The sequence below is a fragment of the Dipodomys spectabilis genome, unplaced genomic scaffold, assembly GCF_019054845.1.
Source record: "Dipodomys spectabilis isolate Male_0828 unplaced genomic scaffold, ASM1905484v1 ptg000258l, whole genome shotgun sequence".
Taxonomy (NCBI): domain Eukaryota; kingdom Metazoa; phylum Chordata; class Mammalia; order Rodentia; family Heteromyidae; genus Dipodomys; species Dipodomys spectabilis.
The window spans coordinates 1,237,493-1,265,001 of NW_024870935.1; the positions used below are offsets into that span (position 1 = coordinate 1,237,493).

The following is a 27,509-nucleotide window of genomic DNA, read 5'->3' on the forward strand; positions in this document are numbered from 1 at the left end:
TTGGAGGATGAGGGAGGGGGAGGGTCAGGGGCTCTCTCAGAGCCAAGAATGACAGCCTCAAGATGGGGGGTCTCTCCGGCAGTGCCCGCAATGTTGGCAGAGTTCAATGTGAGAAGTGCACTATTATTTCATCCTCCCAGTAAGAATATTCAGGGTTGTGGGTGGCTCAAACTTCTTCCTTCAAGATCACACTAATTGTGTGGAACACGTCAATAATAAGGTATAAGTGATTTCACCCCCTCCAGTCATTTTGTATTAAATGGATTCCTTTTTCTTCTTCTTGATGGTGTTTCCCCCACTGACTTCCCCCCCCACACACACACACACCCAAATCCTAAAGTGGTAACTGTTGCTTGTGAACTATCTTCAGGAACATGAAAATAAAAGATAACTAATAAGACAAGGAAAAGGCAAGATAAAGGGGGAAATGGAGATTCACAGCCACAGTCCTTTAGCGCTATGACTGGTACCCAGTCAGGTTCTGGGTGCTTTATGGACTGTGGGTCAGTCACCCTGTCAGTGGACCTTCTTTATTAGTTCAGAAGGAGAACCAACAGTTCAACAAAGCACTCCTACCAAAATCTCACCAATTTCTGATCTTAAGTCTGTCCATAATTTAAAAAAAAAAACCAGATGGCCCCTAAAGGGTGAAAAATTCACATTTAGGAACAGTACCTGCCATCAGCAGAAAACTGTCTGTTATTTATTTGCAAATACAAATGTGTCCCGTGGCTGGTCCACACCCAGGGACACACCATCTCATGAGTGAAGAAGGTAACAGGTTATCCAGAGGTGAGAAATTAGCATGCACTGCAAGTATAAGAAGTAGCATTCTCTCTTCTTGCACACATGTGTATACACAAACGCTTGTGACTTAATGAATCACACAGGCTAAATTTCTTCTAGAGAACTGAACATTGCACTTCACTGTCAGGACCAGAAACACACCCTCCCGCATAGGAAGGCCTCTTTCCTTGCCCTTACTGTATCTCTGAGGGGTGAACCAGCTCTCAATCTAGTACTGATTCTGTTTGTGCCTTTTACCTCCAGAAAGCAATGATAAGAATTGCACCTCCTTTGTCAAAGTCCCAGCTGAAAAGTACTTTTTCCACCACCTGACCACCTTTTCCCTTGCTGGGGTTCAGAGAAAACTGTTTCCCCTGGACTTGAAGGAGGTACGAGTAGGTGGGAGGCATGCAACAAAAAATGGTTTAAAAACTCAACACCATCATCTCTGAATGCTGCTCAGGCCTGTCAGAACACTGACCACGCAATGGGACGCAGCTGCCTGTGTCACCCTGAGCAAAGGATCCCACCTCCTAGTGACCAGTTTCTCATATGTACAGTGGGACAACTTTGGTACCCACCCCCACACACTGCAGCATAGATTCAATGCAATAAAGGTTATAAAGCCTGAGGCTCCATGACTGGTCCTGTTAAGGCCCCCAGGGAAGAGCAGCAGCATTGTGACTCCCTCTGCCCGCTTCTCCCAACTATCTCCTTCTCCAAGTCTAAGAAACCTGCCCTGTCCATGCAAACACAGCCCACTGACAAAAGCCAAACACTCCCCTACCCAGGGAAACAAATAGATGAATTGGAGGCCTGTTTCTCCCGATGTAAGCTCCTGGTGGCCGCACCCTCACTAGGGTCCTGCTTGGATGCAACGCCTCCCAGGGGCTCTTCCAACTGGTTTTGATGATGCCTGGATAAAATCTACCCCCTTACAGCCATAGTACTGCGCCACCATCTTCCTCCCACTACTTTCATCTGTTTCTTGGACAACTGCAATAGCTTCCCACATGGTCTGTGTCTACTGTGACCTCCTCTAATGCATCTTTTCAAAGCATCCATGGAGCTGCATCGCTTACTATCCAAGATCGCTATACGGCTCCCCACAGCAGGCAGAATGACATGATGCCAGACCTCCCCACTCCCTGCCCTTCCTCTCCAGCTTGCCAAGCTCCAGCCTCGCTGGCCAAGTTCAACCCCTCTGATACGCCCTGCTCCATCACACCTAGGTCTGATTCAGGCAAATCTCTGCTGGCCGACTCCTTCCCCAGCACTTCCCTAGTCAGTTACCTGTGCTTGGCCCTCAGAGCTCAGCTCAGCCTACACCAACTACTTGTTCCTCACAGAGATTTCTCCAGGCACTGTACCCTTAATCTAAGTTAGGCTTCTCCTGCAGAGTTTTTCTCAGAATGTAACGTAATAAAAATTATACTGCTATTCCACACCTCAGAAGCCACAAATATGTCTATAATATAACCCTACTAAGATATACGTACACAGAGGTATATATTTTAGCTTATACATATAGACACATTACATACACACATACATATGTACATACTTACAGTTATGGTTTGAAAATGAAATGTCTCATACAGACTAATGTGCTGAAGCCTGGTGATGCTATTTTGAGAGGTGCTGGCAATTTTAGGGGGCGGGGCCCAGCTGGAGAAAGCAGGCCATGGAGGGTGCATCTTTGGGAGCTGTATCTTGCTCTAAACCCTGCCTATGTCCCTCCCTTTGCATCCTAGCTGCTATGAGGTGAGAGGATTTCCTCTACTATGCCCTTCTGCCAGGATGCTCACCACTGCCTCACTACAGGCTAAAAGTAACATACCCAAGTAACCAAGGAACTTCTAAGCCAAATTAAGTCCCTCCTCCCCTAAACTCTTTCTACCAGGCATTTTATCACAGTAATAAAAAATAATATTAATAACATGCATTCCCACATTTGCATGGGTGACAAAAAACTAACACATATATCCCCAATATGTGTGTCTACCTGTGTATACATATCTGTGTACCCGGAGTATGTGGAAGGCTGTTCAGCAACATAAAGACTGTAGTCAAGGTGCTATGTGCTATCACAGACAAAAGTCTGGATTGCATTGTGACTTGAGAAAATTAAGTTTCAGAATCGTGTGTATAGTTGGATCTCATTTCAGAGAACTAGTAAATGAAAAGCAGAATGGGAGAGGGAAGGGCAGAGGGGATTTTCAAAATTCTGGTTTGCACCCTCATTTTGCTAAAGTCACTCAATGCTATCATTGCTCTAGGAAGGCCTTCCCCGCCACCCCAGTGTACCCTAGGGTACCCTGTGTCATATTTCATATATACCTCTGTCTGTCTCTCTTGAATATAAGCCCCACAGGACAGATTCTCAGACATTTATCTCCCCAACTACAGAAACTGACACAGTAGGAATTGGGTTTGTTTGTTTTTTTAATCAATGGACAAGAACTTGTAAGAGTTCATCTACAGGACCGGTACTGGCAGTGGGGATGGGAGAACATTTTATTCCCTTACTTCTGGAAATTGCATTGTTTTGTTTTGTATTGCAGTAGCATTTCCCTATTAAACGATTAAGAAGGAACCTCAAACAGGAGAAGGAAGGCCTTTCTAGACTGAGCTGACATCTTCCCCAGGTGACCTCTTAGCACCAAACGAGGCAAAGATCTGTCCTTCACGCTTGTGAGTCTTGCCCAGTTGGAGGCTTCATTTTCAGGCTAAGCAGCCCCTAAGCTCAGCCCAGGAGAGGTGGGCACCACATTCCACTATGCCCAAGAGAGGAACTGACCAGGAAGGCCCAGCTGAAAGAAGAACCAATCTACTAATGTTGAAGGCAGAAGATGGTTTGGTTCACACTCAGTCTAATAAATGAAACAGCAGTAATATCACTTGCAGGGAAAAGTACTGTGTTAATAAAAGAAAACATAGGACCTCCAGGTGCTGGTGGTTCACCTCTGTAATCCTAGCTACTCAGGAGGCTGAGATCTAAGGATCATGGTTCACAGCCAGTCCAGTCTGGAAAGTCTGTCAGACTGTATTTCCACTTAACTACCAGAAAACCAAAAGTGGAGCTGTGGCTCAAAGTGGTAGAATGCCAACTGTAAGCAAAAAAGAGCTCAGGTACAGCGCTCTGGCCCTGAGTTCAAGCCCCACAACAGAAGAAAAAGGAAAGAAAGAACACACGAAACTATGATTCCTCATGCTCTTCTTAGCCTGTGCCTGAACCCTTCCTCCATTCACAACAGCAGTGTTTAGACTCCCACTGTGTGCCCACATGCCTGGGACAGACATTCATCTATTGAGGGACTTAGTTGCCTAATTTGCTTTGCACCAAAGCAGGATTCCAAAAGCAAGCAGGTGCCACCACTATTTGTATCCCTTCCCAATCTGCAGCCCAAGTGACAGGTCAGCCATGAGGCTGGCCACAGCCATGGGTCTCCCACGCCTGGCGTGCCTTTCCCCACACCTCTCACCACCCCCAACCCTCAGCAGACCTGTGTGTCTCCCAGCTAGTTCTGCATGCTCAGAGAGAAGCATGCTTAGAAGGGTCTTTCTTAGCAGGCTGACACAGGTGGCCAATTTCTATCAGGGCAAGAAACACTCACCAGGCTCCTATACCTGGGAGGCCTTGTCTACCCTTCTCTCAGAACTTCCTGTAAGTAGAGGCTTCTCTTACAGAACTTCTGTTAAGTAGAGGCTCTTGAACGCTTTACTTTACCTTTCCTGTGCAGCCAAAGCCGCTAAAGAGTAAACCTAAGAGGGGCTGGGAAGGTGGCTCAGTGGTAGAGTGCTTGCATGAGGCCCTGAGTTCAATTCCTTGGTACCACATAAGCAGAAAAAGCTGGAAGTCGCACTGTGGCTCAAGTGGTAGAGTGCTAGCCTTGAGCTGAAGAGCTGAGGGACAACATCCAGGCCCAGAGTTCAGGCCCCACGACCAGACCCCCCCCCCCCAAAAAAAAGGAAAAAAAACTAAGAATTATCTCAAGAGTCTGATTAATAGTTCTAAAGATGACTGGTTTTTAAAGACTATTCCATAAATACACGCAACTATCTTCTACCTCCTCCCCATGTCTTTTTTTTTTGGGGGGGGGGGGTTCCGGTCGTGGGGCCTGAACTCTGGGCCTGGGCACTGTCCCTCAGCTCTTCAGCTCAAGGCTAGCGCTCTACCACTGAGCCACCTTCCCAGCCCCCCATGTCTTAAAGTTAGCTGTCCTTAAAATACTAACTCAGGTCCTGGGGCTTCCAGACGCCTCCCTTTCTGTCTCACCTGGGACCTCCCAACACGGAGTATTCCTCTGGTTTGCACCTTTGATTCCTCCTTCCCAGGTTTCCCCTCTGGGTTCACACTATCAAGTTTTCCTTCTTTTCTCTTGAATTTCTTTCCTTGCTCCTTGACACCCTTCTTCTAAGAGTTCCCACCAAGCTTGACCACAAATCACTACCAAGAGTGTAGGGAATGATTCATCACCTATTTGAATCTCGTCTCTCAGCATCACCAGTGGCCTGCTGGTCATACTCAGTCTTCATTTCTCTCCAGGTCACTCTATCATGTGCTACCTGGATGACTTCCTTCTCTGAGCCTACCCCCTTCTCCCCCCTCAGCCTTTGTTTCTGTTTGCTCAAAGTTCTTTCTCTCTGCTTACTGCTCCAGCATGTGCTCCCTCCTGGCTAAAGGTAGTTGTTCCTGAAGTATGGAACTGGGGCTTCTCACCTTTCTGTTCTTCCATCTGGTCAACCCCATTTCAGCCCATAGCCTCCATTCTCACCTTTATCACTAAAGTCACTTTGACTAAGACTCTCTTCCCAGTACAGGTACACCCAGCTACAGACCTCTCCAAGGAGTATTCTAGCAGGACCACTAACAAAACAGGTCTTCGTGTGCCCTCTAAAAGCCCCCTCCTACCTGACCTTTCTTCCCGTTCCTGTTGCCTTGATCTACCTACAGTTGTTTCTTCCCTTTTCTGAACAGGCAAATTTGCCTCAAATGTTTATTCCATTCAACCTTTCCAGAGTCAATCTAATTAGTTTGCCAGGTGCCAGCTCCCTGGGATAAACTGAGTCCCCAGCTTTTCTGACTGCATACCACAAGGCTTTGCTCTAAAAACTGAAGACACCTCTAGCCTCCTCAACTGGAATGGCCAAAGTATATTCATGTTTTAGTGGAAATTGGACTTCAAGGTTGATTATTCACTCTGAGCAATGATGCACCAGGCTCTGCACTGTGAATATTGTTACCACAGCCTCCTGAAAACTAACACTACTGTGCTTGTCTAGTATATACGAAGCCCTGGGTTTGATCCCTAGCACTACAAAAACAAACAGAAAAAAACCTACTACTACTAATAGTGATAGTATACATTTAATACTGGGCCCTATAATAAACATGTACAGGGAAGATAACATATAATCTTAACTCCCACCATTACAAGACAGTTTTAAAACCCAACTTCACAAATGGGACAACTGAAGCACAGGAGTAACTCCCTGACTTCAAGGAGTACAACAAAGAAAAACGGTGCGTGTGCCATCTGTCCATTGTGAGAACCCTGAGTGCTATGAAGGAAAAGCACAGTCCACACAGGACTGCACCCAAGGAGACACCACTCAGACCCAGGGCCAAGGGCCTAACCATGAGGAAACCATGCTCCAGTGGGCATCCGAAGGAAGAAATCAGAAGTGGTAAAGAGGAAGGAAGCACAAGCCTATCAAGCAAGCAGGCCAGCCTTGAGGATGTGTGGCTGCTAGTGGAAAAAAAAAAAGAGTACTGTTCTACACGGAATGGCTGTTCCCTGTCACTGTCCTGTGTGCTGAAAATGGAGAATCCTTGCTTCCTTCAGCCTCATTTGGGGCTTGGGGACCAAGCTCACCTACAAGCAGAGTTCCTGTTTCCCATCCACACTTGAACATATGAGTTTAGGATGTGTTTACACTCAAATCTCTCCTAAATTCCCACTCTAAAGCGTGACTCATGGAGCTAAATTGTTTTCAGGAACCCACCACTAATATTGGCAAATGCAATGATGATAGGTTTGATAGACTGCAATTCACCAAAAGGCAGAAACTCTCCCATAATCCCACAAAAGAGCTCCATGTCATTAAGACAAGGAAGGTTTGTCTCGGAGTGGCAATAATTAGAACCTAATAGTAGCAATTCCTTTAGCCGGTGCATAGAATGGTGTCACCTTCCTAACAGAACACAAGGGTTTTTAAAATTTACAGCACCCAAGACACAACCCTCTGGTGTTTATCTTTTTTTTTTCTCATTTGCCTACCACAACACAGAATCATACCGAGCCCTTTCTGGTCGATCTAAATTCTCTGTGTCTCCCTTACCATAGCCAAGGAACTATAAATATATAGCTTCTGTGACATCCACGCAAAGTTTTATTGTGCCGTTAGCTTTGATAGAAAGCACTGCAGAAAGTTGTTTAGAAATTAAATATCTAAAACAAGCCATCTTAAAATCCAGGGCCCTACTATTTCATGTCTGCAATGAAGAAATTTCATCTTGGGGAGAGCAAGCTGTCTTTCACACCATATGGCTAATGGTGGTGCATAGCAATTAGCCAAGCTGATTAATGGTGAACAGACTCTAATTTTATGCTTATAATTGAGCCTGCATTTGCACCCCTGGTGCAAATTCAGCACATCCCAACTTCCACTTACAACAGGCAAGAAATCAAGAGAAATAGGATGATGTGGAAAGTGAGAATTTTTTTTTCCGTAAAGCCCCCTAAAGAGCATCAGATTTGCAATTTAAAAGACTGTTAGCCATACAATAGATGACAGGTTTGTGTAATGGGGTCATGGCGGCCTGGTAAACAAACACTACCCCCTTACACATCTATAGGCAGCCAGGAGCACGGTAATCTGTAACATTAGCAGGATGACATTTTGAATATGGCTTTTCCCTCTTAGCCACGCAGAAAGAACACAGCATCATTTGCCTTCAGTGGCTTCAGAATTTTATTTTTGCTATTTTTATGTTTCTGAAAAATAGAGAGAACATGAGCTGTAAAGCACACCAGCTAGCATAATAAAGCACTTTGGGCCAATGAATTTTAAAAACAAGGAAAATATAAACTGCATTAATAGAGGGTAGGCTTGGGTATGAAAGGTGTAATATATCTTTAAGTATTTCAAGAATAGAATTATTTCTACCCTAATCCAGACGTGCAGATATGAGATGTAAATCTATGATATATGTAGATGTACATATTATCTGGCCTAGTAGTTGAGATCCATCTTCTTACTTCCGTTCTCCTATGTTCTCCTAGGTACAGCATAGAAAATTCACGCTAATAATATGCTAATTGTAAGATGGAAAAATAATAGAGATGATGAGAAAATGAGTAATACAAAGAAATTTATTTTCTAATATTTTTCATGCATTCACTTTTACTCATTGACTTTTGAAAGATACATCTCAGCTATATTACACTCATTATTATACTATATTAGACTCACTATGCTCCTAATGTTTGCCTAATAACATAAGAAATCCAAGAACTTCTGTTTGGGTTCTGCTACAAATAAAAAGTTAGAGAAAAACAACCTGGGTTTTTTTTTTCTTTTCAATAATTAACAAGTTTTCCAAACCACTGAAGTGAAAACTTGCGAATCTCCTGTATATTTTAGAATAACATATTAAAAGTCTTCTTTTGGAAAATGAAAATATGAAAGATTAAAAGACATAAAAGAAGTTAACCTTTGTATGTCACCTAGGAAACACATTAAGCCCGGTTGACTTTATCTTTACTGAACAGTTTTAAGATTTCCCCCCACCTCTACCCCTGCCAAGTCCATGAGCAGCTGATAAAGAGCCCCTAGACAGAGGGGGCAGCGTAAGTCCTATATGGATTAGTCAGAAATGGTCAGCAGCCAGGGCTGGGAAGGTGGCTCAGTGGTAGAGCACTTGCCTTGCATGCCTGAGGCCCTGGATTCGATTCCTCAGCACCACATAAGCAAAAAGAAAAAAGCCGAAGTGGCACTGTGGCTCAACTAGTAGAGTACTAGCCTTGAGCTGAAGAGCTGAGGGACAGCGCCCAGGCCCAGAATTCAGGCCCCACGACCGGACCCAAAAAAAAAAGAAAGAAAGAAAGAAAGAAATGGTCAGCAGCCAGGCCCACTTTGTGCCAGGAAAAGCCTGCCTGGCTAACAAAGCAATTAGTAGCCTTCTCCTGATGCACAGTGGCATTCCCATGCTTTATCCAATTACTCAGAATATACTGGGAGCTAAGTGCTGGGGTTATTTTTACAAAGAATAACAGCGCAAGTTCAAAGGCACTTCCCTGCTCTCCTCCCTCACACGTGCAAACCTGGCTGAGGTCACGCAGGTGAACGTGATCTGCTCTACTATTTTTAAATGTAGCTCAGTCTGAGCACAGGAAATTAAATAAATAAAGATGTTTGTTTGTAAGACACGTGAATTTTTCGACCTTTTAGGGATTCATCTTTCTATCCTTCCAAAAGCTCAAAAGTTTACCACTTCTAAGAAATACCACCTATACTGTCAGTTATATACAGGGTTAAGAAAAAGATCAGATGAAAGGGGAAAAAGAAGAAGAAAATCACTCGATTTAAGAAGAAATGATGGCCAGATTCAGGTGGTCCTATTCTTAAGTGGAAGAATTGAAGAGGGAGCTTATCTTTCAAGTTTACCCAAATAGAAACCTTTGCTGACTTCAGTAGACAGCTTAGTCATTTTCCTAGCAATGCAGCTGAGGGCATATATTAACACTAAAAGAATCCTACAGTGTTTTATTCAATTGTAAGGGAGAAGGGAGGACACTGCCTTGCCCATTAATAGTGCGACATCAAAAAAGAAATGGATGTCTTTCAGGATGAAATCTAATAAATAATTGACAATGACTGTGATGCTTGACACTTTGCTATCAAATATTCACATCTAACAATTCTTTCTAGATTGTCACTAGAACCAAGACAAATGTAGTACTCCCCACCCCACCCCACCCCAACTCAGCCTGAGTTCACCTAGATTTGAGATGCAAATACTAATTAAAGAGAACAAGGAATTCTTACCTGCACATAATCTCGTGTGTGAGTAAAACTCTGCACATTTCAGGGTTCTTGTCTTGGCCTTCATATACTATGGCCTGGAAGTAAAAGCATGAGTTTAGCTGGGTATGGAACCAAGTAGCAGAACACAAACTATAACAACTGAATTCTAGATCACTTCAGCTGCAGGCCCAAAGGCCTCACTGTGCAGTCTGTCTTAAGCTGCATGCCTGGCATCAGTGGCTCATGCCTATAAACCTAGCTACTTAAGAAGCTGAGATCTGATGATCGCAGTTTGAAGCCAGACTGGGCAGGAAATTCCAGAAGACTTTTATCTCCAATAAACTACCACGGCCTCTCCCGCCAAATAAAAGCCAGAAGTGGAGCTGCAGCTCAAGTGGTAGAGCTCTAGCTTTGAGCAAAAGAAGTTCAGGGACAGTTCCCAGGCCCTGAGTTCAAACCCTAGTACTGTAACCAAAAAAAAAGAAAAGGAACAAAGATATACTGTCCAAGATCCACCCAAACTAAGTGGAATAAGATATATTCCTCTGTGCATCAATGACTTTATTAGAATACGCATCTTTGAATCTGTGTAGGTATGATGAACCTCTGTTGTCGAGACAACTATAATTCTCCTTTCAATCCAGAATAAAAATAAGTCTAATCAATAAAGAGGAAACCTCAGAAGGCTGAATAGCTGGCAATACTGTTTATCTGAAATGTAGAAAAGCATGTAGATTTGATTCTTAAATGATGTGTGCTTGCCACCTCATCTTATCAGTTCTAACCCCAACATTTAGTCTTCCAGGAGGGAGCATTTGAAAACAACTATGAGTCACTGTGTCAGGTTTTAAATAATTCACAGTCAGGGGGAAAATCCCTCTTCTCACCAACAGGCTGAACATACACACTCTCATGGCGCATACACCCACCCAAACAGTAATACTCACTAGTATATGGGGGGGAGGGTGTATGTATGTGTGTGTGTTTAAGCCATAAACTTATCTCCCTAAACTAAGAATTACATCCTATGCTCAAAATAAATATGGCATCCCAAACTGTCTCATCAGCCAAGATGATTTTGACTATTTTTTTTAATCTTTGCACATTTTGCTTCAGGACACCAAGAAGTTTCCCTGAGACCTGAACTCCCCTGTGGGTCTATACGTTAATAGCTGAGACAAAGAAAAACACACAGAGCAGGCCCTGCATTGGGATAACTTTAACTAATTTAATGTTGTATCACTGCATAATACTAAGGAAACACGGCTTTAAACTGTTAATAAAATTACTTTTACACATTCACAAAACCCTCCATTTCTTGGTGACAAAAAAAAAATAGCTTACATTAACGGCAGACTTCTTATGTAGTATACAAAGATGCTGTGCTGACTGACTTGGTAGTTAGTTCCCTCTAATGCACTTTGGTTTTGGTTTTGTTTTGAACCTGGGACTTTCAGAACCTGCAAATGATGGGTACCACAACAAACCCAGTGTGAACAGACTTGGGCTGTGGTATCTGAACAGATAACAAAGTTAACTTGGCAACAAATTAAAAATTGAGAAAAGCCACACACTGGTGGCTCACACCCATTAATTTTAGTTACTCAGGAAGCTCAAATCTGAGGATCATGGATCAAAGCCAGCCTGGGCAGGGAAAGTTTTCGAGACTTATCTCCAGTTAACCACCAGAAAACTGCAAGTGGAGCTATGACTCAAAATGGTAGAGTACTAACCATGAGCAAAAGAACTCAGGGTTACTGCCCAAGCCCTGAGTTCAAACCCCACAACAGACAAAAAAAAATTAGAAAAAGTACTTGTATAAAAAGTTTCTCTGGGGGCTGGGAAGGTGGCTCAGTGGCAGAGCGCTTGCATTGCATGCATGAGGCCCTGGGTTCGATTCCTCAGCACCACATAAGCAAAAAAAGAAAAAAGCCGGAAGTGGCGCTGTGGCTCAAGTGGTAGAGCGCTAGCCGTGAGCTGAAGAGCTGAAGGACAGCATCCAGGCCCAGAGTTCAGGCCCCACGACTGGACCCAAAAAAAAAAAAAAGTTTCTCTGCCACTAGCTCATCAAAACCATTTTTATAGCTAGCCCATCATTTCTCTGTTGTTTTTTTTTTTTAAAAAAAAAAAAAAGTTCTGTGGACTTTACAGAAAGTTGAAATATTACATAAAGAAGAATACTTATTTCCCTTGGTTTCTCAATTGTTGGCACATTACTAAACTTGTTTTATCCTTTCTTCTTCTTCCCAAAATCACCATTGAGTAAATTGCAGCTATGTCCTCAATATGTCCTGAGAAGAAGAAATTCTCATACATAATAACCACAGTACAATTACCTCAATCAAAAGAATTACTTTTTGTTATGACCAGACCCAAAAAAAAAAAGAATTACTGATATAAAACAATAATCTCATCTCTAGACTTTACTGAGATTTACCAATTACCTAGCAATGTCCTTTGCAGCCAAAGAAAATTCAATACTAACCATTCACTCAGCTATCCACATCCCCTTTAAGATAGAATATTCTGGAGTCTTTGTATTGCATGGGATTGATGTTGAAGAATTTAGGCCAGTTATTTTGCATAGCACACCTCCTCTTGGTATGTCTGAGATTCTCATTTGAAAATTCTGTATTGAGGAAAGGAATTCCAGAGGGGGACTGCTGAGTTATCTGTGGCTAGTGCCATGCTGATGACTAGCTCTACAACTGGAGACACAACCTCTGAAGAGCTGGCTGAGATCGCCCATCAGTGATCACCAGCCACTACTTTATCCTCTGCTAACTCACCACTACTTTCTGAGAAAATAATCTGCATTACACATATACATGTTTCTTTCCTGTATTCTTAAAAGACCTTTTCAAAGTCCCAAGTTACTTTACTTGAGAAAATGCATTAATTAGAAATACTCTGGAAACCAAATATTATATCTGCCTGTTTTGTTTCCTGCAATCACTGCTTAAATTTAAAAAAAAAAAACAAACCAGTAAATTACTGATTAGATCTCTCACACACACGGTGCTTTAAAAAAATCCTAATGACGCACTTCTGCTAAATTCTATTATCACAAAATTATTTGTATGTTTTCTTAATGTCCTAGATAACCTCTGTTTCAACTTCAGTATTTGTCTTGCCAAACTAAAACAAGTAACTTGGTAAATAAATTCATAGATATTGGTGAGGTTCACTCTACCATAAAGGAAAACAACAACAACAACAAAAAATGTTTGGGTTTTTAGGAGAGGAGTATCAGTTACATCAGATCTTCTCATTTTGATTCTTTCTAGATTATATGAATATTACTGTTACTGAGAGTACTGGTTCCATTGACATGAATGAGATCAATGAAAGATGATGCTCCAAGGCACATGTGTTTATTAATTCCCCCAAGCAGTGGACAATATGAACTTCCAGAAATCCATGTGTTTTTTTCCTTTGCTAACATTTATTTTAAGGCTTAGGGCCTCTGTAATACATCTCTGTACCAAATACCAGACTGCCACTTTACCTCAAGCATCAGAGTCAAAATAGAGAATCCTTCTCCCAATCAAGCATAGGAAAATGAAACCGTGAGTTTGGATTTGCTCAGCAATCATTAAGAACTCTGGGGAGGTTGGAAACATGAAGCTTCTGCCCTCCCCTCTCCTTGTGTGGAACCCCACCATGGACCAGGCTAAAATCTTGTAACTAGAGTTTCACTTTATGGGGGGAGGGTGCTCTCTTTCAAGGGCAACTCAAAAGCAGAGCTACCTCCAATCCCACCCTAGCCATTTTTCTTACTGCAATGTTAACACATACACACACACACACACACACACACACACACACACACACACACACAATCAGACAGAATATGTAGTCTCAAATAAATAACCTTCAGATGAAATCCAATAAGACCTAGTCTAAGTATGTGACTGAGGGTTTGTTGTTTATTTCTAGTACCTGAATTTTGAACTCAGGGCTTCAAGCGTGCTTAGCTTGCTTACTTAGCTTGTATGCTCTAACAATTGAGTCTTACCTCTAGTCTAGCTTTTTTCTGGTTACTTGGAGATGGGAGTCACATGGATTTATCTGCCCAGCTAGCTTTGATCCTCAATGCTCAGATCACAGCTTCCTGAGTAGTGAGGATTATAGGCATGCGGCTCCATCACCAGCCTTGTTTTTTGTGTTTGTTTGTTTAATAATGCCATCAAGTTCTCTCTCTGGCTAGTACCTTTGACAAATTCCTGGTCAACTTCCTACCGCCTACAATTAGCATGCATGTCAAGATTAGTTCACAAACCCAGACTACAAACCCAAACCTCTAACACCAACTCGGGGGAGTTTCTGGTTTTCTTTCTGTTTTATGTGTGGGCTTCTGTGGGGTAGGAGTAAAGCTGGCTGAGGTTGGATCAGCTGGGAGATCCCAGGAGCACATAAACACCACTGACTATTGGAAGCGAGACCATTTTATAATAGACAGCTGGTTTCAGGCGCAGACAATGGAGCACTGGGAAAGAAGCATTCTTGTGACCCTCCCTAGTAAATCACGGGTCTGCTCTCTGGGAGCAAGGTGGTCTGCTGGGAGAGCCACCAAGCCAACAGTGGCGTAAATAAATCAATATGTGTAGAAGTGAAGATGGGAGGCCTGCTACAGAGGTGGGTGGGAAAGGGAGACCGAGTATACAAATGTATTAGTTAATAAATTGATGATGGAACAAAAAAGATTACAGTACCGGTTTTTTTTAAATGATGTTTATATTAATCCTGCAAATAAACAGTACAAAAAGGTTTTTTGTTTTGTTTTTTTGTGGGGTTCTTTTTTGCCAGTTCTGCGGCTTGAACTCAGGGCCTGGGCACTGTCCCTGGGCCTCTCTGTGCTCAAAGCTAGTGTTCTACCACTTGAGTCACAGTGCCACTTCTGGCCTTAACTGTTTTTATGGTATTGAGGAATCGAACCCAGGGCTTCAAGCATCAAGACAAGCACTCTACCACTAAACCACATTCCCAGTCCTGCAAGAATATTTTACAGGAAGAAAAGTAAGATATCAAACAGCAATATCGTGTGTGTGTGCGTGTGTGCATGTGTGTGCTGGTACTAGGGCTTGAACTCAGAGCCTAGGCATTGTTGCTTATCTTCATTGTTCAAAGCTGGTTCTCTTATCACGTGAGCCATTTGTGGCTTTTTGGTTAATTGGAGATAAAAGGCTCATGGACTTTCCTGTTAGGACAGGCTTCAAATTGCCATCTTCAGATCTCAGCCCCCTGAGTAGCTGGGATTACTGGCCCGAGCCACCAGTGCCTGACTTAAATGGAAATACTTTATCTCAACTTTAAAAACCTGGTAATGCTACCAAACAAGCTGGCAAAACTGGAAATGCTTAACGACTTATTTTTCTAAGTAACTTCCAATGAGTAGATAGAAAATAATAATCAGGCAGAAAATAATATATGTTACTTACTAACACTCTTTTCACTTTCATAGTAAGGGTTTTTTTCTTCTTTCCCACAACAATTTTTTTTCTAATTAACTAAAGAAGAATAAAGGCCTGGGAATTGCTAAGCTTTAAATCCGTATGCAACAACAGTGCAGGGAAATTTTAATGTTCGGGAATAAAATATTGTTCATTTCAAATACTCAGTTGCAAATTAGCCAGCAACATCTTTGAAAGTCAATTAATCAATGTACTAAATGTGGCCCCTGGCTGTTGTTTCCGAGGGTATCTTTGAAGTACAGTCCATCCCTGATTTTCAAAAATATCACTGGTCTTAAACCTTCATTAAAATTTACTATGGATAAAAACCACACAAATAAAATGAATCCACAGCAAGCAACTTCTAGGATCACACTTCAATAAGATGCCAAAGGAAGGATAGAAAACTGAGCCTGGATTTTCTTTCTTTAGTTTTCTAGTAGTTTTTATAACTCTTTGTGTTCACATCAGTATAAAGGGAGAGAGGAGAATACTTTCCACCTTGTTTCAATAAAATCTGAAAGGCTTTTTGTTTTTGTTTTGTGATGGTCCTGGGGCTTGAACTCAGGGCCTGGACACTGCCTCTGAGCTTTTCGTTCAAGGCTAGCACTCCACCACTTGAGCCACAGCTCTGCTTTCAACTTTTTGGTGGTTAATTAGAAATAAAGAGTCTCATAGACTTTCTTACCCAAATTGGCTTAAACTATCATCCTCAGATCTCAGCCTCCTGAGTAGCTAGGACTACAACAGGAGCCACCAGCGCCCAGCTAGAGGGTATCTTTAAAAGGTTTCATCAGGAATCTTTCTTAGTTTACAACTAAGCAATAGAAGGTTTGTCATTACTAGTTTTTTAAAGGAGGGAGGGAAGGAGGAAGAGAATAAAAGAGGAAGAAGGAAAGGAGAATAAAAGAGGAAGGAGGGTAGAAGGAAGAGATATAAGTTATCTATAACAAAAATTCCATGTGAATCAAAACAATAACTTTAAAAATGTTACTCCTTTTTCCACATGCAAAATAAAAGGCCAAATCTAATTGGCTGCCTCAGGAAATAAGTTCACGAATGTACAAAATACCTGCTTCAACCAGAATTGAAATATCTCTGGAATATAAAATGTCAATAAGCCTTTGGTAGTAAATTACCAAGAACTGAACTAGGAAGCAAAGAAGAAAGGAGGGAGGGAGGGAGGAAAAGAGGGAAGGAAAGAAGGAAAGGAAGGAAAGGAAGGAAGGAAGGAAGGAAGGAAGGAAGGAAGGATAAATTATGTAACTACAATAATAATCATTACATTCAACCACCAAGTCTGACTACTTGTCATTTAAAAAAAAAAAAAAACGACTAGCTAATATGGTCCTAGAAATGTATAGTATGTAAGTAACTGAGTCCTCATATTTTTAAAGGCAAAAAGCAACATATTTCATAAGCAATTGTGTCAAACAACACTCCAACATTAATAGTGGAGTAAAATAAAAAAACATGATTTTGCTTCAATTAGCAGCTTGGCTACTGGTGAACTAATTACCAAGATGTAATTTCAGCTCAGCAGCTAAGCAGGTCCATTCTCAGAAGTGAATTAGCCAAGACGCAAAGGAATGATATCATATTCAAATGTTATTCAGTTACTTCACAGCGTTGAAGAAAAAACAAATGCGTACTCAACATAGTGAACTGAGAGTGAATCTTTTTATGTCTCAAAGAAGGAAAAACCCTTATATTATTCAACTGTTGAGACAAAAATAAAAATCCTAAATCATTCTAACAATCTCATATATTATATTTCTTTCCCTAGAAGTCATAAAAGTTACTTCATTTCTACAGTAACTATATTTACCTCTATTCTAGTCTCTACGAAGGACTTTGTCAGCCCAATGAAATACTACTACTACTACTAATAATAATAATGAAATGACATAAGCATCTCATTTCTTATACATTAAGATGTGTCCATCACTGGTTTAACATCTCTACATGTACAAATTCATTTAATTCTCACAACAGAGCTTTGAGGTTATTTGTTTGATCCCAAGTATTTATATATTTTAATTACTATGACCAAATCTTTTCTTGTTCAACAACTATGTAAACAATTCACCAACGTCCAAACAGTTCCTTATCCCTCTGGGTAACAGAAGACAGAGATAACAGGCTGTCTTGTACAGTCACACAAGTTCGATAAATGCATCTCTACTAATATGTTCGTTTTTAATGCTATTCAAACATTCACATGGAAACAGCTCTAGCGTAAATATCCCCGAACAAATGGCTGTATATTATCCAGGAGGGAGCAGTTGGACCGCCAGACTGGGGAAGTACTAGGCCATCTGGCTCCGGCAATCTCTCCAAAACCATCAGCTTTGTTTTCACCCCCAGACTCCAAACAACACATTTTCCACTGTGATGAGTTTACATTTTCCCAAACACAGGTCCTGATCATGCATAAAAATTCCAAACTTCTTCATTCCTCTATGTGCAAGGAAATGTAAATCACCTGCATTTTTTGACAAATTACCAAAGGAGACAGAAAGCTGCTGAAATATGCTCCCTCACTATAAACTTGCTCTATTCTTTTTGTCTGTTTGTTTCTCCAGCTATATGAAAGAACCTTTCTGTTGGCCTCATGAATTCCTTGATACACTAAAAATAGGCTTATCTACCAATGAAAAGCCACGAACAGAAGGGGCTGTTAGTCAAATCAAGGTAGCCCTAGATATAATGAAGGCAAGTTATAATGAAACAATCAATAGGAAAAAAATATAAATACCTGCATCGATAACAAAGTACTGGAAACATCAAGATCAAGATATAAAGAACTCAAGATAGGAGGAGAGTGAAGCCACGCTGGGAATTCAAATTGGACAGCGTTACTGTTTACTGTGTCCTGGTTGTCTTAGGATCCTCTCCATCTCTCACAGTTTTAAATTCATACATACAAAGATTATGTGACTACTGTTTTCCTTTCTCCAAAAGAAGCTTTAGCTCGGGGACAGAGAACATGTTTTCTTCAACTAACTTTATGAAAGTTGCTATCTTTTCTTGGGAATGTCACTGGAGAAAACTGTCCCTCTTTTCGAGCAAATAAGGAAAGAGCTAGTTTTGCCTTGTCTTTTTACTATGTAGGAGCAACCACAGAATGTGATTGTATTTCAAGAACTGTAGAGAATTCTAAAATGAAGTATATTAGGCCTCAGACCTCCACTGGGTTCTGGGAGCTTCTGAAGTGGACACAGCTTCTGGGTTCAGCAGCCACAAACTTTGGATCCTAAAGAGCTTCCAAATGCCCACTAATAGAATACCAAAAACAGCAACGACATGAAAACATGCTATTTTTAGGCCAGCTAAACTTGGTTTTGAAGAACCCTTCCCAAAACCCAGACTCATTTCCTAGTTGGTGGACAATATTTTTTAATATTATACATTATGTGGTTTACAAAGGGGACACAGAGATATGAACCCTCGATCTTTTCACATTCCTTCCTAGAGAAGTTCCATTATTCCTGGTAGAGTCCAAAATTAAGAGTCATTAAACCAAAAATGTCTGATGAGATTCTGTGAAAAGGTGTGAAACTCTGTGTCATATCAATGCATCTTGCTTGATTGGCTACATTTCTGTTTGGTCTCAGTGCTGTTAAGATTATGAATAACCTACAAAAACATCAGATGCACATCTACTTTTGTATGTTGTTTGCCCAATATTCCTTCTGAATTTTAACTCCAGGGTGTGAGTCAACAATATGAGATCGATCACACACACACAGTCGCATCTATAATATGAACAATGTTATGGTAAACAAACAACTAAGACATTTGAATGGTGGCCAGTATTTCCTTCACAATCTGTGTTGTTTTATAATTCATCACATGGCCACAAAGTATTCAATTCTGCACTCTACATATCAAAATCTAGAATCTATGAAGTATGATTCCACAAGGGGGAAATGTAACCAATTAATGGGATCGTTTCTGTCAAACCTTACTTGTGGGGGGGGGCACTGTATATTTAAGAAAAATAATAATAAATTTTAGGCTGAACTGTTTATCATACAATAATTTCGAGGTAGATGAGGACACACGGTTTGCTAATTAAGGCTCAATATAAATTTATTATGCCATAGCTAGAGAAAGTTAGGCTTCTTCACTCTGATCTACCAGCATTTTGGAGACTATTGCTTAAACTGTGTACATAAGAACCTAACCTACTTCCTAAACTCTGACAGCTCGTAATCAAAGAACAAGCAACTGGATAATGAGCAGGGATTGTCTTTCAAAGTGAAAGCAATAGAAAAGGTGGCTATTTAATTAATTATTATGAAAGCAAACAGAAATGTCTTGAAATGCCCATTTTTCTTGAGCTATTTACACTTAGATAATTATTAAACCTTTTTTCAGGTCACTTCCCACTAGAATATTTAACAGCATAATTTATAATTTTAATTTTTTAGTAAGAAAGCATATACAGCAAATGACCTTCTCGTGCCTGCTATTATTAAAACTAAACTATATCTGTTCTTACTCCCTATCCTCCCCCCCCCATTTCTGTTTGTACCTCCCTTTAGAACTTACAGTAATATCAAGCTGTAAGCCAATGTCTTGGGCTGCATTTTTTTTTTCTTAGACTCTAATGCCTGGTTAGTAAAATGATATTGGATGCACTGCTTTATAAAAAAAAAAAAAAAAATCAAAGGATATTCTCCTACTCTGTATCTCTAAGAATGTGTAAAGTCAGTTCATTTTTATAATGGCAAAATCATTTCTTGATGGCACTTTTGGTCTAAGATAAAGTCCTAGTCATCAAAGATAAATCAGATAGAAATAATCACTTCAGGCCTATCCTGATTTTGTGCTCCTGAAAACTGCTTGTTTTATAGTGCTGATTGTAATTTAATATTTAAGTGGCCAGAGTTGCAGAAACACACAATCCCTAAATACTTAATTGTACTTTGTAAGCTTTAAAAAGGTAATCCCAACAAATACATGTGGGGTGTACATTAGAGTTCATACCTTCCCCTCCCATCTCCCTGCGCTCCTACTGAGGAGAATGACAGGAAAGGGCACCCAGGGTATCAAAGACAATTTCTGAAAACAAATCTCCACTTAAGACATTTTTGTTTTGATATTATAAAAGAAAAAAAAAGTCACTAAAGCCAAGCTTTTCCTGCTTGACAGGAAAATTTTTTTTAACAAAATAGCATCCAAATGAAAGAGAGCTAGCCTATGCAATAACCAAATCCATTAAAGCAGTCCAAAACTAAAATGTGAACTTACTCTAAGTGTACATGTGAACTTAACTCTGAGCTCTCCACCAAGAAGTGGAAAGTATCTCCAAAAAAGACAAATATTTGGGGGAAATAATATGAACTTGAGTTCAATAGATACTTAAGTATTATTTTTAACGGATTTTATACTCTCCTACTTTTTTAAACTTGGGTCCCAATGAGAGTGATAATCTAAAGTAGCTGTTCTTCAGTTGTTTCTTATTGAGATTTTAAAACTCCCAACAGCACATCACTATGTATTTTGTATAACCTAGTTGAGTTATACATGGCATATCTAAAGCAATTTTTAAATATGCATACATACCCTAATTCTAAACTTTCTAAGCCAGTATTTAGGAAAGGTCATTTCCTTTATTTTAAAGGGAAAAGTTAAAAAAAAAAAAAAACAATCAAACAAATTTTAATCCTCTCCCTAAACTACTTGTTACTTATACCCAGGATAACTTTTCTCTTTGTTCTGATTTCTTTCTCCCACCCAATAAAGCTGTCTTCTTTTTTTTTCTGCTGCTACTAAAATCCTCCAACTACCTAAACCAGCTACTTCATTCTGAAACTAAACTTTTTCTTAAAATTAATAAGGGGAGAAGAAGAAGAAGGAAAAAAAAACTTCTGTGTCTCATTAAAATGTCAGGCCTCTCTTCTGACTCGGCTCATAATTGTATCTTTTAAACCATAAGTCAACCTTAATGTATACTGCCTGACACCCGCGTGTTGGAAGCCTAAGAAAACGCCGTCTATGTACCTTTAAGACGGGCAAGCTAAGCTCAGGCTGCCTGGCTTCCTGCCAAACTCGGAGGCAAAAGGCAGGAGGATTTTTTTTTTTTTTTCAAAATATCATCTGACAATTGTCGCTCCTTCTTCCCCACACTACCCTCCTGCAACCACCTCCTTTAAAAAATAAATAAATAACTGCGTGTGTGCCAGGGTCGTGTGCGTTCTCGGCCCGCGCCTCCCCCGTCCGGGAAAGCTCCCGGGCGCCGCTTCCTCTACCCCGGCCTCCCCCGGAGGCCCTGGCTGGCTTGGGTTTCCAAGTTGCGGTGTCCCCGCGCCCCGCCGCCGCGTCCGGGTCCCAGAGCACCTTCTGCACCCCAAGTCGGGGGAAGTGCAGCCCCAGCTTGGCTCGGCTGAGGCCCCGGGCCCGAGTTTCCTTCCCGGGAGGACCCGGGAGCCTCGAGGCGCCGTCCCCACGCGGAGAGGCCCAGGCCGCGGAGGCGCCCGGGAGGGAAGGCCGCAGGGCGAGGCCGCGCCGCCGGCCCGCTCCGGCCTCGAGGTCCCTCCGGCTTGCTCGGGACACCCCCTCCCCGCAGTACGGTGACCTGGGGTGCGGGGGGAGGGGGTCGCCCGCACGGCCGGCCACAGGGCCGGCGTGGGATGGAGACACTTACTTGTTTGGTCATGGAGTCGATGAGGCGCACGTAGAAATCCTGCTCTGTCCGGATCCCTGGGGAGGGAAAAGGGGGGACACGGAGGAGTGAGAGGGGGACCACAAAAACGACTGGTTTACAGGCTTACACACACGCACTCACATGCACTCACACGCAAGAGGCCGGTGGGGACTCCCGCCGTCCTGGAGAGCGCAGCCCGCACTTTCCTCCTCCAGGAACCCCAAAGGAGCTGGCTGGGGGGACCCCATCCCCAGGCCATGGGCAAGACACCCCCCACCCCGTCCCCGTCCTCCGGGCCTGGGTATCCCAGGGCCCCGGTCAAGGCCCGGCCCTGGGCCTCGGGCCTGGCGTGTGGGCTGGGCCGGAGCGCAGGCCTCGGCTGGCAGGGAGGGCCGGGCGCGGGGCGAGGGCCGAGGCCGGGGCGCACACCTGGCCTCGAGTGCGCACGCGGGGCCTCCGCAGGTGAAACTTTTAAGGAGAGGCCGGTTCACCTGGTGCAAGGCTGCCGGCCGAGCTGCGCCGGAGGCTCCCGTCCCCCGTAGGGCTCCGGGGGACCCCGGCCACGACCCCAGGAAGCCTCACCATTGCTGTAGAGCAGCTGGAGCCGGTAGTGGATTCCATTATTGGTCTTTTCGCTGTTGGCTTCCTGGTGGGTTGTTTTAATTTTTGCAGCAGCAGCAGCACAATGCAAAAACACAAGAGACGCAGGAGAGAGGTCGGAGTGAGCCAGTGGACCAACTTCCAAGCACCTTCCCCCCAAAACCAGGACCCCCACCCCACCCCACCAGCTGGGAAGCGGGCCAGCCCCAGTAGCTGCAGAAATTGTGACAAACTGATCCCTCCTCCGCCCCCATGCCATCCTGCTCCCTCTCCACCACCCTTCCAGAACTTTCCGTGGGGTGCGCACGGGCGATCCTCGCCCCGGGGCCCGGGGCCCGCTGACTGGGTGAAATGGGTTTATTCCGGGCGCCCGTGGCCTGGCTCCACGGGAGCTTTTCTGGAGCGGGACCCAGAGCCCAGATTCGTCCAGGACGGGAAGTGGCTTGGTGGTTGGAGGTGGGAGATGGGGGGGAGGGGATCCCCAAACGGGAGCGCTGACGGGTGCTTTGCACACGTGCATGCCTCTCCACGGCCCTGTGCCTCGCTCCCCCCCGCCCCCCGCGCTGCGCCCACATACTTTTTCCTTCTCCACGAACCCCACGAAGGCCGTCCTCTCGATCTCCACGGGCTGGCCCTGCCGGTCGTACAGGGCCAGGACGAAGTGGAAGAAGTTGGATTTGCGCAGATTGGAAGGGGGCTGCTTCTCGAAGTGAGCCCGGGCCAGACCCACCCCGCTGCGGCCAGAGACGCAGAGAGTTAGCCTCGCCGCAGCCCCGCGCCGCGCCCCCCTGCTCCCCGCGGGCCCCCCACGCGCCGCCGGGGCGCCCCTCGAGCCCCAGGCGGGCACCCCCTCCCCCCCGGGGCGCTGCAGCAGATCACCGCCGTGCCTCCCACCCCATTCCGCACGCACGTGCTCGTCCTCCCCACCGAGGGCCGAGCAGGTCCGCAGTTTTGGGGGGACCCCCTCCGAGAAGAGGTGTGAAAGTTTGGCCCGGGGTGTCTGCAGGGCCCGGCGAGGTGCGCCGCGCACCGGCTCCCACCCGAAGCGCGCCACGTGCGGAGTGGGGAGCGCGGGAAGAACCAAGAACCGGGCGATGCGGGGCGAGGTCCGGAGCTCGCGGGCAGGTGCAGGGCGGGGAAGCCGCGGCCGCCCCCTCCCCACCCCCGGAAGCCTCCCGCGCCCCGGCCAGCTGCGGGTGCTGGGGTCTTGGGGAGCCCTATTTCCACCCACCCCCAGACAAGCGAGTGGAGAACGATGAGCCGGGGGAGGGGGGTCACTGTGCGGAAAAGAATGGGGGTGTTCCTCCAAGAGCTGTCCTGACAAAGTTTTGCTGCTTTGAGAAAGGATCGCAAAGGACCGGGGGCTGGGGGCCGAGCCCGACCGCTTAGGCCTGGAGACGGGGGGGGGGGGGGGTACTGGACACCGTGACAGCCCCAGTGCCCAACACGAGCTCAGTGAGGTGCACAAACCCACACACAACACACGCACACACACACACACACACACGCACGCACTTTCGCTTCCAGCCCAGTTACCCAATTCACTCTCACTATCAACCACCCCCAACCTCGCGTTATGCGGGGATGGGGACGGGGCTGGGGGACACTTGTCTCCGGCCCTGGGAAGCCGGGGGGGGGGGGTCATGAGTCCTCTGCCTTCTTCCCGCTCCGCACCCTCGGCGTCTCCCACTCCCCAAAGCCCAGCTGGTGCCTGGGAATTAAGGGGGCGGGGGGGGGTACCATTTTTCACTCGGGACCTGAACCCCTGGAAAGGGCAGTGAGTGTGCCCAAGAAAGTTCTCCAAGTCCGCCTCCCGGGCCAGCGCGCCCGCGGCGCCTCGCGGACCACCTGGGAAGCGCCGGGTGGGAGAGGCGCGGGAGGAGGCCGGTGCCGGCGTGGGGTGGCTTGGAGGAGAGGTGAGAATTAACCTCGGGAGTCGCTATTCTACCGACGGGACTGAGAAAGCACTGCAGGCTAGAGAAGCCAGGGAGGGAGAACCAGACAGGAGAAATAAGAGAAAACTCAAGGGAGAAATGGAGAGAGAAAACCAGAGGGGGGGGGGAATCAGGGAAGAGGCAAGAGGGGGGGGACCGTGTGAAGAGAGAGAAGAGGAAAGGAAGGAGGAAGCCGGGAAGGGGACGTGTATGGAGCCAAGGAAGAAAAGAGCATTTAAAGAAATGGAAAAGGGGAAAGATGGGGAGAAAGAAAGGAAGGGGGGAACGAAAAAGTCAGAGTGGAGAGAAAAAGGAACGGAGGAGAGGAGAAAGGAAAGGACAGAAAAAAATGAGAGAGGGGAAGGAAAAAGAAAAGAGAGAAGGAAATGAGAAGGAAGGAAGGAAAGGAAGAAAGAGAAGGAAGGAAGGGAAAAAGGAAGGAAGAGGAGGGAAGGAAGAAAGCAAAGGAAGAAAGAAGGAAAAGACTGAGCAGCCGGAGAATGAGAAGCAATCGCATACAAATACAGATTCCCCCAACACCGCGCTACCAAGAAGCCTTTTCTGGGTTAACACAAAATGAAAACAGTCGCGGGCGAGTCGAGAGCCGGCGGAGCTCCGGCTCCCCGGCGGCGCTTCCCAGTCCGGCCGCCGGCGACGAGAGCCTGCAGCCCGGCAGCCGGGCCCGGAGACCCGGCGGGGAGCGGAGCGGAGCGGAGCCGAGCAGCGCGGGCGGACGCAGCCGCCGCCGCGGCCCCGGCCCCGGCCCCGGCCCCGCCGCCCGCCGGCTCGCCGCGCCCGGCTCGCTCGCCCAGGTTTCCCCCCCGCGCCGGACCCACCTCTGCGCGGCTGTGTTGGCGTCCAGCACCCCGGCGCCCTGCATCCACGTCCGCACCGCGTTCATGCCGCTGCCCAGCGGCTCTTCCTTCATGCTGCTCCCACTCCGCTGGATGCTTTCCTGAATCCCAAACATGAAAACAACCTTTTCTGGTGGAAAAATCTCCTCCCCCTTGAAAATATTTAAAAAAAAAAAAAAAAAGCCAACCAGAGATTTTTTTTTTGAGTCGATGAACTCGCGCTAGAAGACCAAGGCAGGCTGCAAAGCAGATTAAAAAAAAGTAAACCCCTTAAAATTGAGATAACTCGGGGGTGGAGGGAAGAAGAAAAAAAGGGAAAATCCAACGAAAAGACCAATTTTTTTTTTAAAAAAAAATCAGAGATGTGTGCTTGGCTGTTGGGGTTGTTTGGTTGGTTGATTTTTGGTTTGGGTGCTTTTTTTTGCTTTTTTTTTTTTTTTTGCTTTTTTTTTTTGTAGTGATCACAGGCGGGTGGAGGACAGGAGGGGCTGGAGTTTCCTTTTGTAGAGGTACCCTCACTTGAAGAGGCAGGAAGAAAAAAAAAAAAAAACAAAAAAAACAAAAACAAAAAAACCCTGCTGGCAATTTAAGAAACAATAGACTCAACTCGCGCTGCCGGCTCTGCTACTTCAAGTGTCATTTTCCACAACCAGGCAAGTTTTTTCCTCTCTCTCTCTCTCTCCTCTCTCTTTTTTTCCTCCTTCTCTCCCATCCAAAGATGTTTCTTTCCTTTCAGTGCGTGTAGATCAGGAGGACGCTGGTTGCCGTAGACAGATACACCAGAGGAGGGGAGGGGGAGGGAAGGGGAGAGAGAGAGGGAAAGAGGAAGGAGGGGGAGGGAAAGAGAGATAGAAAGAGAGGAGAGGGAAAAAGAGAGAGGGGTGGACCCCGCTGGATGGAGATTCTGTTTTCTCCTTGCTAAAATAGAAGTGATTTGCAGGCTTTCCCTATGGAATCCAGTTTGAGTCTCCCCAGAGCTAAACACAGGCACACTAACCCCAAAGGGAGGAGGCGGGGCCTGAGCGCGGAGGCCACGCCCCCTCTTTGCATAACGTCATCCTTCCGCCTCACCACAGCCAATCGCAGCCCAGGAGTCGACTGGCTCGTCGCGCCAGGCCACGCTCCCTCATTAGCATCGTCCTCTCTGTGGCGCTGGGGAGCCGGCCAAAGTTCCTGGCAAAGTGGCGGACGGGAGGGCCGAGCCTCGGCGTTCTGGGATGGGAAGGAAGCGGGACCCGGCGGAGCAGGGAAAGGGGGGGACCGAGGGAAGGAGCGGGGTGCATCCTTCCCGGGGATTTTGTGCGGAGGGTGCGCCTCCAGGCGATGGCGGTCCCCCGAGCGTCCTCTCCCGCGCCCTGGGCTCGCTGGAGACGCCCGGGCTGCATCGTCCTCGCTGGGACGATGGCGCACAGCTCGCTCCGCTGTCCTGGGACGTCGGGGGCAAAAAGTGGACGTGACAGGCGAGCCCGGGCAGAAAAAAAGCAGGACGCGCAGCCCAGGTGCCTACCTCTTCGCTGGGAGGAGGGGAGGGGGTGGGGTTGAACAGTAGGAACTCGGGATTGGGTCCGGGAGGGATACTGGGGACGCCCGGGAGAAGTCGGAGAACGCCGGGCCCCTCCTAAACGAGGCTCCGTGCTTCCTCCGGGAGTGAGGGGCCTGGGCTCCGGCCTGAGCTTCTCTGAAATGCTGCTCGCTGCGCCGCTAACCTAGAAGCCACTGGGGTTAAGCACGGTTCATCGATGCTCTCCTCCTCCCTCCCGCAGCCCTGGAGAACGTGAATGGTGGGATTCACGATCTCACGGGGGCTGTGTTTTAAAGCTTTCCCAAACTCAGTCCCCAGCTTCTCCTCCTCCTCGCCGCAAAGTAGTTTGTCCTCTCCCCCCCCCCTTCTTTAGAGTAACAAAACAGCAACAACATACACATCTCTGATTCGTTGGTTATTTGGTATAGGGTTAAAAGAGCCTCAAACAAATCCTCAAACCCTCCCTGACTTCTGTCTCTGCCATATGGAGAGAAAGGGAGGGAGGGAGGAAAGGTGAGAAGAAAGAAAGAGAGGGCGGGGGAGGGACAGAGATGAAATGGGAAAGAGAGGAAGGAATTGGCATTGATACTTGTGGCTGGCGACGGAAATAACTAAATGATTCTGAGTAATGGGTCCCCTCATTTTTTAAAGCAGGTTGTAACCTCTAATAGG

The 27,509-nt window shown here is 45.4% G+C and overlaps 1 protein-coding gene across 4 annotated transcripts in view; it reads right to left on the bottom strand.

The window, feature by feature from the left end:
• Nucleotides 1–25,720, bottom strand: part of Ebf1 (EBF transcription factor 1) — a 389,509-nt gene extending 363,789 nt beyond the window's left edge. For all 4 annotated transcript variants that reach the window (XM_042699578.1, XM_042699577.1, XM_042699576.1 and 1 more), the window contains exons 1-5: nt 25,298–25,720; nt 23,105–23,261; nt 22,510–22,573; nt 21,928–21,983; nt 9,841–9,914 (exon numbers count right to left, since the gene is read on the bottom strand). In XM_042699578.1, coding sequence (XP_042555512.1) covers nt 9,841–9,914; nt 21,928–21,983; nt 22,510–22,573; nt 23,105–23,261; nt 25,298–25,431 — 485 coding nt within the window. In that variant the 5' untranslated portion in view covers nt 25,432–25,720. The remainder of the gene's footprint in view (nt 1–9,840; nt 9,915–21,927; nt 21,984–22,509; nt 22,574–23,104; nt 23,262–25,297) is intronic.
• Between the last annotated feature and the right edge of the window lie 1,789 nt (nt 25,721–27,509).